We start from the raw sequence: 12,631 nt of genomic DNA, 5'->3' as shown, positions 1-12,631 counted from the left end.
ATCCAACATAAACAAGTCACCAGGACCTTTGAAACAAAATAATCATGAAACTATCAATGATTATCCAACATAAACAAGTCACCAGGACCTTTGTCACAGTTCAAGGGTTGTTCATCTCATTCAATCTTTTTTTGATGAAAAAATTATATTAAAATTAAATTCTAACAAAATATCACTCACATATTGAGTTGACCCCACTCAGATGTTATACAAACTCCAAAAAAATATTGAAGCACTTTGAGATGGCACAGCATCAGCCTAGAGTTTCGTTTTTTTGTTGACTACTTTATTACTTTGAGATGGCACAGCATCAGCCTAGAGTTTCGTTTTTTTGTTGACTACTTTATTACTTTGAGATGGCACAGCATCAGCCTAGAGTTTCGTTTTTTCTGTTGACTACTTTATTAAAAAATGAAGAGTGACAGTGAGTCTGGGATTTGGATCCGGGTGATCAATGGACACATATTGGGTTGACCAGACTCAATATGTTGTTATACCAACTCAAAAAAATGTTGAAGCAATTTGAGATGTCACAGCATCAGCCTAGAGTTTTTTTTTGTTGGCTACAGTGAGTCTGGGATTTGATCAAGGTGATCAATAGATAGCGTCTGAGCACATCAAAACAACAACCCTACACACAGGACTTTTGTTGTGGCTATAAGGTCATCTTCATATTTTTGTTTGTCACCATGAATAATCACTGACACATGCTAGGTTACGTTGCCCTTATTAAGGGGTAGTCAACTGCAGGAACAACATTTGATTTTGCTTTCCATAATATGAAAAAATCTTCGATACAACCCACCTTCATACAAAACAACATGTCGAATGTTTTGAATTAACAGTTGATTCCTTTCAAACACTTATTCATTTGGTGTTGTAATTGAAAATTTATCGTGTGTTGCATTCCACCCATATGGACGACCCTCAAATAAAAGCACGCCACATTGAATTGGTTATTGGCCCTATGATCGGGCGAAAGATAGCAGACGACCCACAGAATCATAACGCAGTACTCCGTCATGGAATCAGAAAGTTTTGAGCATTTCTACACGATCTTCTGGACACACTGATATGTTCCCTGATTGAAATGAGCTCTAGTGAATGCAATACGCCTCAACGATGGCTTTGTCTGTGCGGCGGAGGAGCTTAGTCTTATAATCGACCACGATGAGACGATGAGCTTGAGTCGGTTTTTCTTAGGTGATAAGAAGCACAAAAGACAAAGCAAGGTCATATCAGTTGCCTTCAAATCTGTTTCAGCTAGGAAAAATTTCAATAGAACATCTAGAAATCCTCCTTTTGTGGCTATCTGGGTTTTCATTACTCCGTCAATGGTCAGTGTTTCTTTAACACTTTGCAAGCTTCAGTAGATGGAACTGAAATCTGATTAATTATCGCCAACTGATTAATTATCACCAAATCCCTCAACTTACGTTTTGTAACCATAAGTGCATCTAATTTCAAAGTAGGTAGCACCAGATATAACCATTACAACTGGGATTTCCACATTAGAAACATGTATGTTGGAAAATGAAATGTTTTAGATGTTCGAAAATTTAATCTCAACAACCATAGTTATTAAACTGACAGTAAACATACTTGTGGTACATAAGTAAATCAAGCAATTAGATTTTTATTGCAGGTTGTATATTTTGTTTTCAGGTTCAATGACATGAATGTAAATGAAAATTTGAATGGAGTAAAAATTCCCTATTCCGCAACCAATCAGATAATTAAAAACAAATGAGAATTTAATGCACGGTTTTTTTTTTTTCCCGGGAAAATAGAGTTCGTAATTCTATTAAGAGGTATAATAGAGATTACATGCTGTTGATGCTAAGGCATATGTTGTAGCGTGGTATTACCACTGTTCAGAAAAGTTACATAGATCTGTCCCGTAGGTGTCTCTATGGATACGATGGGGCTGTATCCATTACAATAATTAACAGTATTACATAAAAGTTCTATAATATGCAAAATTGAGGTGTATATACCTCTGGTCAATTACTAAAAACAAAAAAGCGTCTACCAGAGCCATGCCGTTATATACAGAAAAGAGTCAAGTGTATCAAAAAATTTCAGAAGGGGAGGATGTCCCCTTGTTGTAGACCATCAATGTAGGGGCGGTGGTAGAACCTGTGCACCCCATCTGGACTGTATTCTTCGATCATCCAATCGCCTAGAGGCCGATCCGCCGCTTCTTTCGAGAGCCGGTCAGCAGTTGTATTTCTTTCCCTGTAAATATGAGAAACAGTGATCCGGTCAAAATGTGTTTTGAAAAAAACAATTTCTTCCAAGATATGTTTCAAAGAGTATGTATGACAGATGGATGTATTGTTTGCCCAATCAATCACTATCTTAGAGTCACCAAAAATTTGAACTTGACGACAGTTTTTAGATAGTGCAAAATAAAGAAGATGTCTCAGAGTGATAAGCTCAGCATGATTGTTGGTACCCAGACCAAGGCCCAGTCTCAGGTGGAAGAAATGTGTATCTGTCAAGTGAAAAAGAATACCCCCTCCACACCCTTGAGCCGATGCGGCCCCATCGAAGTAGGCCCAAGGCATATCCTTATTTATAATTTCGGGAGTGATATGCCTGGGAGAATTAGTTTTATTATCAAATGGAATTTCTGTGTAGGCTGCGCAGATGGAAGGCGGTAGAAGCTGCCAGTTACACCTGCCTTCCGCAAAAATGATGTCGTTGCGCTTGTACCAAATGTACATGGACACCACTAACGGTAGGTTTCTTGCCTTTTCCGAAGTCACAGCAGTCCACCAATGTGTCCAGGCTGCGGGGATATCATCAGCATGCCAGGCGGTGGTGATGTTAAGGGCATGTTTAACCTGCTGCCAGATTTCTATAGTGACTTCGCAGGTGAGGAATAGATGAGATGAAGTTTCCTCCGCCTTGTTGCAGAGTACACACCAGGTAGGTCCAGCAAAAGCTCTCCTTTTGAGATTTTCCCCTGTTGGTATTTTATTCGCCAAAATGCTCCACATTAAAAGTCTGGTCCTAGGCTGAGCTTGTAGCTGCCAGATGTCCGCCCACCAATTTTTGAGTAAATCAGGCTTCTTGTCCTCAATGAGCTTTAAGTAGCCCAGCTTTGGTGTATATATGCCTGTTTTAGCAGGTGCCCAAATGAGTTCATCATCCTGCTCGTGTAACTTAATATGAGTTTCAGTGAGTGCCTGTATGTATCGATGCCAATGTTCCGCCCAATCGTCTGTCAATTGCCACTGTTGATCCGTTATCCATGCCTGAGTGAATATGGTGGTTCGGTGTGGGTCACCAACCTGTGCTAAATGTTTAATGCCCTTATTGTTGAGGTGTCGGATCATGTCTTCTGGCAGAAGGTGAGCGTTCCCAGACCCAGGCCATGGGTCCAGCCCTATGCGAACTTGAGTTCCATTACCTATTTTCCATAATAGGTTATCCTTGATGAGAGGCAGAGCTTTAAGAGTAGCTCTCCAGATCACCGATACACCCAGGTGATTCCATGTAGGTCTGCGAAGCCAGTCTGTGATATTGGAAGGCCAAATGTATTTTTTATGTATAACTTCGGCCCATAGGCTGTCCATCTTGAGTAGTGACCAGCCCTGTTTTTCTGTTAGGGCTTGTGCGAACTCTGAGAGGGATTTTAGTCCCCACCCGCCCCATTTCTTAGGCATGGATACAAGGGACCATCTTGTCCATGCAAAAATCTTTCCCTTTTTGTTTCCATTCCACAGGAATCTGCTGCAAATTTGTTGTATTTTTTGTAAAATGCCCTTCGGAATCCAGGTGAGGGACATCCAGTATACTGGTGTGGCCTCAAGAACAGATTTGATCAGCTGTAATCTGCCAGCTTTTGACAGTAAGCGGTGGTGCCAGCAAGTAATCCTTTTTTCAATTTTGTTGATGAGCCACACCCAGTGTTCAGATTTATATCCATCCGGCCTTAATCTGAATCCCAGATATTTAATACCTTCCAGAAGATTATTTTCCAGATAGGGAAAGAATTGTACTGCCAACTGAGTTTCTTGCTGTGTACATCTCGTCAATGATCTGGTGGATTTGTCCCTGTTGATTTCCATGCCCGTAGCTTTACAGAAAAGGTGGAGGATATTATATAATGCAGTGCTATCTCTGACACTACCATTAAGAAAGATGAGAATGTCATCAACGAACAACAGGTGGGTAATGGAGAATTGTTCAGTAATTTTGAGACCACTTAGCTCCCCATTCCTTTTTGCATCCGCAATAAGCCTACTCAATCCTTCCATAACAATGAGAAAGAGAAGTGGGGAGAGAGGGCAGCCTTGCCTGATACCCCTGTTGATGTAAAAACGATCTGAGGCTGCACCATTGATGAGGATGGCAAAGGAGACAGAAGAAACACATCCCATAATCCAATTTATAAATGGGTGAGGAAAGCCCAGGTGGATAAGGATCATCTTGAGATATAGCCAATTCACCTTGTCAAATGCCTTAGTAAGGTCGATTTTTAAGGATACCCCTTTCAGGTTCTTCAACTTAATGGAATGTAAAGTTTCCTGGGCAGTGCCAATGGCTTCTTGGATATGGCGATTTCGGAGGAAAGCAAATTGTTCAGCAGATATATGGGAGGATAGAATCGGCTTAATACGATTGGCTATAATCTTGGCAATGATTTTGTAGAGGCAATTACAGAGGGAGATAGGTCGAAAATCATTGAAGGATGAGGGTTCATCTGATTTGGGAATCAAGGCAATATAGGTCTGATTCATAGGAGGGTGGATGTGCCCCGAGATCCGGCTTTCCTCAACTACAGCTAATAGATCCTCACCCATCCATTCATAAAAAGCCAGATAGAATTCCACAGGCCATCCATCTGGTCCCGGGCTCTTGTCTTTCTTAAACCATTTAAGTGTACTTTCAAGCTCCTGTGAAGTGACTGGATTTGTAAGATCTTCAATATCCTCCTGACCAACAAACCGGGGGAACTTTTCAGCAACTCTAATGATATCAGGAAGAGTGACTTCAGGTGGTGCTGTGAAGAGACCCTTGAAATGGGATACCCCAAGGCTAGCCAGTTGCTGATGTGTAGTAGCCCATCCGTCTGGCTCCCTTGGTAGTCTCCATATAGTGTTTGATGCCTTCCTGCCATTGGCTAAGTTATGAAAGAATTTAGTATTAGAGTCCCCCGCTTTGAGCCAAATGGCTCTACTTTTAAGCCTCCAATGCTCCTCCTTTTCTTGTAGAATTTTTGCTTTTTGACCAAGCAGTTGGTTAAGTAGTGCTTTGGAATCGTCAGAGAGATAACCAGTCCCTTTATCATCAGTCAATGAAGCTATCTGAGCTTCGGTATCTATCAGAATCTGTTCATCCCTGTTCCGCTTGGTTGTCGCCCAGTTCTCGGTCAATACTTTGAGTTTTTTGAGTCTCTCACAGAAATCACATGCTTTCCTCTGCTCCCGCAGTGGGGGCTGTGATGCCCAAAAGTCCGAGACCATCTTGATATAATCCGGATCCTGTAGAAAGCCAGCAAAGAATTTGAAGGGAGGCCGCGGCTTAGGATTGTTGTTACTAATCTGGAGAAAAATCGGTTGATGATCGGATAGTCCCCCTGTACCAACCCATTGTCTGTATAATGGGCATATCTGTATTAGTTCCTGATGCATCATAAACCTGTCCAGTCGCCTCCCCAGAGCAGCCTCCCCAGTGCGCTGATTGTGCCAAGTAGGTAGCTTCTTGTTCATAGGGATATCCACAAGGTGATGAGAGTCTAGGAGCATTTGCATTTGATCCGCAATGGTGTCCCACTGGGCATTATGTCCCCAGGATTCTCCAACTCCCAATGAGAAATTGAAATCCCCCCCTATCACAGTATGCTGTGTGATATGGTCACCAGATAGAAAGTCTTGCCAGAAGGGAAGTCGATTCTGGTTAGGTCCATATATATTGATAAATCTGATCGGGATACCCAGTTCACCAACAATAATATCCATACCGAGGAAACCTCTGCCCCCCCAGGCGGAGAGAGACCTACAATTCCTTGGGTTGATACCAATGAGTAATCCACCAGATCGACCACATGCATCCAGGCCATGCAGAATCCATCCCGGGAGCAAAGCTTGTAGACATCTCACCGCCACCTCAGCTGTGCACAGAGTTTCTTGAAGAAAAATAATATCACATCTAGATACATGAAGGAGTCTTTTCAGTGCCAATCGTTTTCTGGGGTTGGCTAGTCCCCTGCAGTTGAACGAGAGCCAGATCATGGGTCACCACAGGTCATGGGCTCAATGGCTCTAAGTGCCCGTTCAATAGTAACCTGTCGCCCCATGGCGACATCAGCAACAACATTTAACTTTGCTGAAGAAATATGGGAAGGTCTGCCGCGCTTCTGTTTACGGTGGCGCCCGGGGGATGAGCCCAGACCTAAAATACGAGGCCGAGCTCGAGGTCTCAGGTGATAATGATGTGAGCCGGATGCCTCCGGAGAAGATGGAAAGTCCGAACCACCCAGTATCAGATTGTGCGAGGGAGGGGTGGTAGATATGGTGGGCGGAGGAGGGGCGATGGTGCAGAGTATGGAGGGGATTGGTACAAACTCAGAATGGGATGCTTGAATAGAAGATTGAACAATAGATTGCATATCAATAGAGAAAGAATGAGAGAAGGGGGGGATGGAGTCATTACCCGATCGAATAGGTGCAGTCTCGGCCGGTTTAGTAGTCTTCACAGCGGTCTTCGAGCGGGTCCGCGGCGGTCCAGGTGCAGCCGAATCCTTGCTGCGAGCATGTTTTGTAGCGCTGTCCCCCTTCTTCATGGAAGGGATCTCCTGTTGAGTCTGTGCACCCTCCGTAGGAATGTTCTCCCCATCAATTTGATTCACAGTAGCCTGTTGACGGGGTCCTTTGGTGTCCTCAGAATTCGCCTTTGATAACAGCGGGCAATCCTTGTAGAGGTGCCCAACTTTGTGGCATCTCCGGCAGCGGTATGGTACGCCCTCATAATCAAGGGGCTGTTTGCGGGAGACATGATTATGGTGCAGAGTGATCTTTTCCACCAGTCCTGGCCTGATATCCATATGGACTAGAATTCGAGCCATAGTCCTAACACCTGACTTCTCATATGACCTATCGTGCTCCAGATAAGTTCCTAGAGTGTCCCCAATTTTTTTGAAGGTAAACTGATTCCAGAATTGCCAAGGTAGCCCAGGAAGGCGAACCCAAATGGGACCTTCCCCCAGTTGCTCGCGCTCCGGGTCGAAAAGGGGATCCCACCGTTTGAGTAAGACCGGGGCGAGCTCAATGTGCCAATATTGGGTAAGAACCCACTGCGTGTATTCGGGCCTCTGAAAATGTAGGGCGAACCAGCCTCTAGTAAGCACCATAATCTCTGGAAGTTCTTTGAAGAAGGACCCCCAAATCTCGTCCACCCATAGCTTGAGTCGTTCCGCAGAGTATGTTCGACCCCTGACTCTGCCCACCAGAACTTTCCGAGCGGCGTCCATTACATCCGGGAGAGGATCTTCAGGCCCCAAATTGATGTTGTAGTCAGGATCAATGGACCGGAGGCAGCGTCCTTTGGTCACCTTCTCAGAGCGTTTGCCAAAAGGGATTCCCTTCAGCAAATTGCGACACGGGTCAGAGGTACTGTGCTGTGCGGATGCAGCGGAACGCACCGGAAGAGGCGGGGTAGTGAAGCAGCCAGAATGAATCGGTGTGCGGGGGGTTGAATAGTTGGAGCCAGGGAAACAGGTTGCAGAGGGGTGGCTGGAAGGCTGATGTGCCTGCGGCATAAATGAAACTGAAGGAGAGTGGGAGCTCGATGGGGGCGGAGGCGGAGGAGGCGGAGGTAATGCAGGGCGGATGTGGTCCTGATTCGGGGCGTCAAGGAAAGGTGAGCTAAGGAAGCAAGAGCCCAAGAGCTGTGCCGTCGCAGGGGAGAGAGGAGGGCAGTCAAGGGGCGAGGAGTCCGCGGGAGTATGAACCGGCGCTTTGTTTTTACCTGTAGAAGACAAATGTGGATGCTGAGACGGGCCAGCTGCCGCAATACCCAGCGCAACGCTCCTCGGAATCATTTGTGGCCTCCTTGTATGAGCCCATATATCCTGATGCGGCATGGGGTCCGCCTCGTAATCAACCAACTCCTCGTCACCCATATCTAACTGTCGGTAGGAGGCGCAAACGGGGTTCGATCTGGGGCCCGTCTGCAAGGTGAAAGGGAGAGTCAGTGCGACAGTGAGCGCACAGGGGGGACCGCAGAAAGAACCAAAACCTCCGCGAGAATCAATGACTATGCCTCAGTCAACGCGACAGTTCTCTCAAAAACCGGAAACTAATCCTGTGAACCGCCATGGATGGATGCTCTGTTGCAAACCCTAGCTAGGGTTCCGCCATTTTCGCTCGCATACCTTTTTTGTTCTCCTCCTGCAGAACCAGAATTTAATGCACGGTTGGTAAAATGTGGTCCATAATTTATTCTCAAATTTTTACTTGTATATGTACTCTGCAACATCTGCAAGTTCAGAAAACTAATTTTTTTTAATGCACGATTGGTAAAACGTGGTTCATAATTTATTCTCAAACTTGTATATGTACTCTGCAACATCTGCAAGTTCAGAAAAACTAATTTTTTAGTACAAATTCCCATCTAATGTTTTAATTCTTTGACTTCTGATGAATTAAAATATTAAAAATGTATGTTCGAATAACACAAGTATGTAGAAGTTTTTTGCCTAGTTGCTGAGAAGTAAGGAGAGAAAATTGTGTAGAAATTTTTGGTTGGTGCTTAAAACTACTGGGCTTTATAGTGCGTGAGAAAATCGTGAAGAAATTTGTGTAGAAATTTTTGGTTGGCGCTTAAAACTACTGGGCTTTATAGTGCGTGAGAAAATCGTGAAGAAATTTTTGGTTGGCGCTTAAAACTACTGGGCTTTATAGTGCGTGAGAAAATCGTGAAGAAATTTTTGGTTGGCGCTTAAAACTACTGGGCTTTATAGTGCGTAAAACAACTGATCTTTATAGTGTGTTGCAGCGTAACAATTAGTGAAGTGTAAATCTTCGTAAGAGCTCTTGGTTTTACATGGTGAAGGAGTTGCAACCTCTATATTTCATGTGAATATTTTTCATGTTTTGGAAAATATAATAAAAAATTATGTTGCAGCCTCTATATTTCATGTGAATATATTTTCCATATATTGGAAAATATAATAAAAATTCTTTTATTTGTTGCGACATTAACTTCGGTTTGCTCTTTTTGGTTGTACGTCAAACTTTGAACGTTTAACTCTGTTTTAGTTCGGTAATCTGATTTGAGTGAAATAATCTCGGCAACTCACCTGGTATCACAGTAGATTCAAAAAGGAGTAACCAAGTAGTTTTTTTATAGCAAATAATTAACAAGTCTTAAAACTTGTTTTGAAGGCATATTTTTTAGGAGCATATTTATTAATAAAGAGAATTTACTTTTTTTATAGTCATAAATGGAAACATTAAGAAAAAACTTGAATAATCTTTGAATATCTCAATTTAATGGTAAAAATTATGATTATTGGGCTATTACAATGTAAGGTTTTGTTTTCTTTTCAAGATATTTTGGATTTGGTGGAAAATGGATTCCAAAAACCAACAAATGCAAGAGCATATAATGTTTTGACACAATCAGAAAAGTATTTTTTGAGGGAGAATAGGAAGAAGGATTCAAAATCCCTCTTCTACATTTTTCAAGCAGTTCATGAAAGTATTTTCCCAAGGATTGCAGCAACAACAAATTCCAAACAAGAATGGGATATCCTTCAAACAACCTACCAAAATATGGAAAAAGTGATGACAACAAAACTACAAATGCTAAGAAAATATTTTGAGACAGTTTGTATGAAAGAGTCTGAGAATATAGACTCATTTTCACATAAGTAATTGGATTGATTACTCAAATCAAATCAAGTCACATGGTGATACACTTAAGGAAGGAGAATAGCTGAGAAAATTTTGAGAGGTATACCAGCAAGATTTGACCATATTGTTGACACCATAGAAGAGACAAAATATATTTCGCAATTTTTAGTAGATGAGCTTCATGCATCACTGATTTCTCATGAACTGAGATTGAATAGAGCAACAAACTCCTCATTGGAGCATGCCTTCAATACACAAGTCTCAATTGGTCAAGGTAGATGCAAAGGAAGATCAAATACTAGAGGAAGGGGTAGAAGGCCACACAGAGGTGAAAAAGGAATCCTTTCAACATCAAGTGGAAGGGGTAGAAATCAAAATCCAAGTCAAGGCCCAAGCCAAAATCAAGCACAAGAATAGAGGTATGATAAATCTCAAGTTCGATATCATTATTGTAAGAAGTATAGTCATTATGCAAACGAATGCAAAAATAAGAAACATGATGTAAGTATCAAATCAAATACAAATTTCACAAAGGAAAATTAGAACCAAGATAACATGTTTATAGCTTGTAATGTAGCACAAAAAAAAAATGATGGATGGTTTCTAGATTCATGGTTCAACAATCATATTACAGAGAACATAGAAATGTTTTCCAATCTAGTTGAAAGTTTGAAATCTAAAGTGACATTAGGGACTGATAACAAAGTCTCTATCATGGGAAAAGGAAGTGTCAACATTCAAACAAAAAAGGGGGATAAGAAGTGCATTTCAAATGTCCATTTTTTCCCTAGTTTGAAGCAAAACCTTATAAGAATTGGGTAGCTCATGTAAAAGGGTTACAATGTATTTTTCAAAAATGGAAAGTGAAATTCTTTTTTAAAGTCTCCAAACAAATAGTTCATTGCAAAATTTCATATGACAAGAAATAAAATGTTTCTCCTAAAAATAAAACTATATTTGAAGGAAGAAGGTGTGCAAGCACAACTATCAATGAATTCACAAGAGGATGAAATAAAAGTTGCATTTGTCACACAAATCAACTTTCAAACAGAGATCAAGGATGAAAATTGGTTATGACATTTGAGATTTGGTCATATTAATTTTCTAGGATTGAATTTGATGCATAAGAAGGGCATGGTGAAGGGTTTGCCACTCATAGAACAATCAAACCACCTCTGTGAAGGATGAAATTTGGGAAAACAACATAGAGAATCATTTTCATCAATAAAGTCAATAAGGGTAAAAGGACCCTTAGAGATTTTCCATTCAAACTTAGGGGGACAAATGCAGACACAATCAATTGGTGGCAGTTATTATTTCTTGACTTTCATAGATGACTGTAGAAGGAAGACATGGGTTTACTTCTTAAAATAAAAAAGTGAAGTGCTTGAGTGCTTCCGCGAATACAAAGCTCTTGTTGAGAAGCAAAGTGGATTCTACATCAAATTTTTTACCACTGATAGAGATGTCAAATACATCTTAAATGAATTCCTTCATTTTTGTAGGGAGCATGGAATTCACAGGCAATTTACAACACAGTATACACCTCAACAAAATGGTCTCACAAAAAGGAAAAATAAGACCATTATGGAAATGGAAAAGAGTATGTTGAAGGCAAAGAATTTTCCAAATGACTATTGGATTGAAGTTGTCGCTTGCACAACATATGTCATTAATAAGTGTCCAACCAAAAGTGTCAATAATATGGTTCTTGAAGAGGCATGGAGTGGAAGAAAACATGGTGTCACTCACATGAGAGTGTTCGAATTTGTGACTTATGCACATGTCCTCATGAATTAAGGAAGAAGTTGGATAGCAAAGGGGAGAAATGCATATTTGTTGGATATAGTGATGAATCCAAGGCATACAAGATCTATAGTCCATTAACAAGAAGGTCATAATCAACAGAGATGTGCAGTTCATAGAAGAGGAAGCATGGGATGGAATTTTGGAGAAGAGAATAAATGTGAAAACATGCATACAACAGGAGACAAAGAGGAATTGACAACTAAAAGTAATTCCTCAATGGTGGTTCCTGCACCTATTCAAGTTCAACAAAGCAATCAGCAAGTGACACCATCAACAAATAATAGGACAATGTCATGCATTCAAGAAAATACTACGCTAAGCACACCATAGAGACTCGCGGTGTCATCTAATTCAAGTGCAACATCAAGTGACATATCAAGTCCATTTTCTACAAGCATAAGAAGACAAAAATTCATAAATTTAAGATTTATGAGCAGAATGTAGTTAATAGTAGTGCAGGTATGAATTCCTTATTTGCATAATTTTGTTATATAAATGACCCAATCCATATTTGAGGATGTAGTTAAATAAGAAAAATGAATCACAACAATGGAAGAAGAAATAAAAGCAACAGAAAGGAATGATACATGGGATTTAATGGACCTTCCACAAGGAAAATAAGTCATTGGAGTGAAGTGGGTCTATAATACCAAGAGTAACGTTGAAGGAAACATTGAAAGGCATAAAGCAAGGCCAGATGTCAAAGGATACAAGCAACAACATGGAAGAGATTATGCAGAGACATTCGTGTTAGCTATGAGGATGGAGACAATGTGTGTAGTGTTGTCAATTGTCGTGCAACATAAATGGAAGGTGCGTCAAATGGACATGAAGTTGGCATTCTTAAATGGAGTGCTGAAAGACAAAGTATATGTTGTACAACCACTTGGTTATGAGGTAGAAGGCAAAGAAGAAAAGGTGTATAGGTTGAAAAAATGTTTTTATGGGTTGAA

General features: G+C 41.1%; 1 protein-coding gene across 1 annotated transcript; it reads right to left on the bottom strand.

Annotated features, from left to right (window-relative positions):
• Nucleotides 1-1,839: 1,839 nt before the first annotated feature.
• On the bottom strand, nucleotides 1,840-6,245 carry LOC149240599 (uncharacterized). Its single transcript, XM_089370230.1, has 4 exons — nucleotides 4,811-6,245; nucleotides 2,459-4,342; nucleotides 2,140-2,200; nucleotides 1,840-1,927 (listed from the first exon to the last, which is right to left on the bottom strand). Exons 1-4 carry the CDS (start codon nucleotides 6,243-6,245, stop codon nucleotides 1,840-1,842), a joined length of 3,468 nt encoding a protein of 1,155 aa, XP_089226356.1.
• Between the last annotated feature and the right edge of the window lie 6,386 nt (nucleotides 6,246-12,631).

This window comes from Pinus tabuliformis, chromosome 8, assembly GCF_031772625.1.
Source record: "Pinus tabuliformis cultivar Carrire ecotype Pingquan chromosome 8, CPIR1, whole genome shotgun sequence".
Lineage (NCBI taxonomy): Eukaryota > Viridiplantae > Streptophyta > Pinopsida > Pinales > Pinaceae > Pinus > Pinus tabuliformis.
Note: the sequence above shows the minus strand (reverse complement) of the source record. Positions and strands in the feature narration are given on the sequence as shown.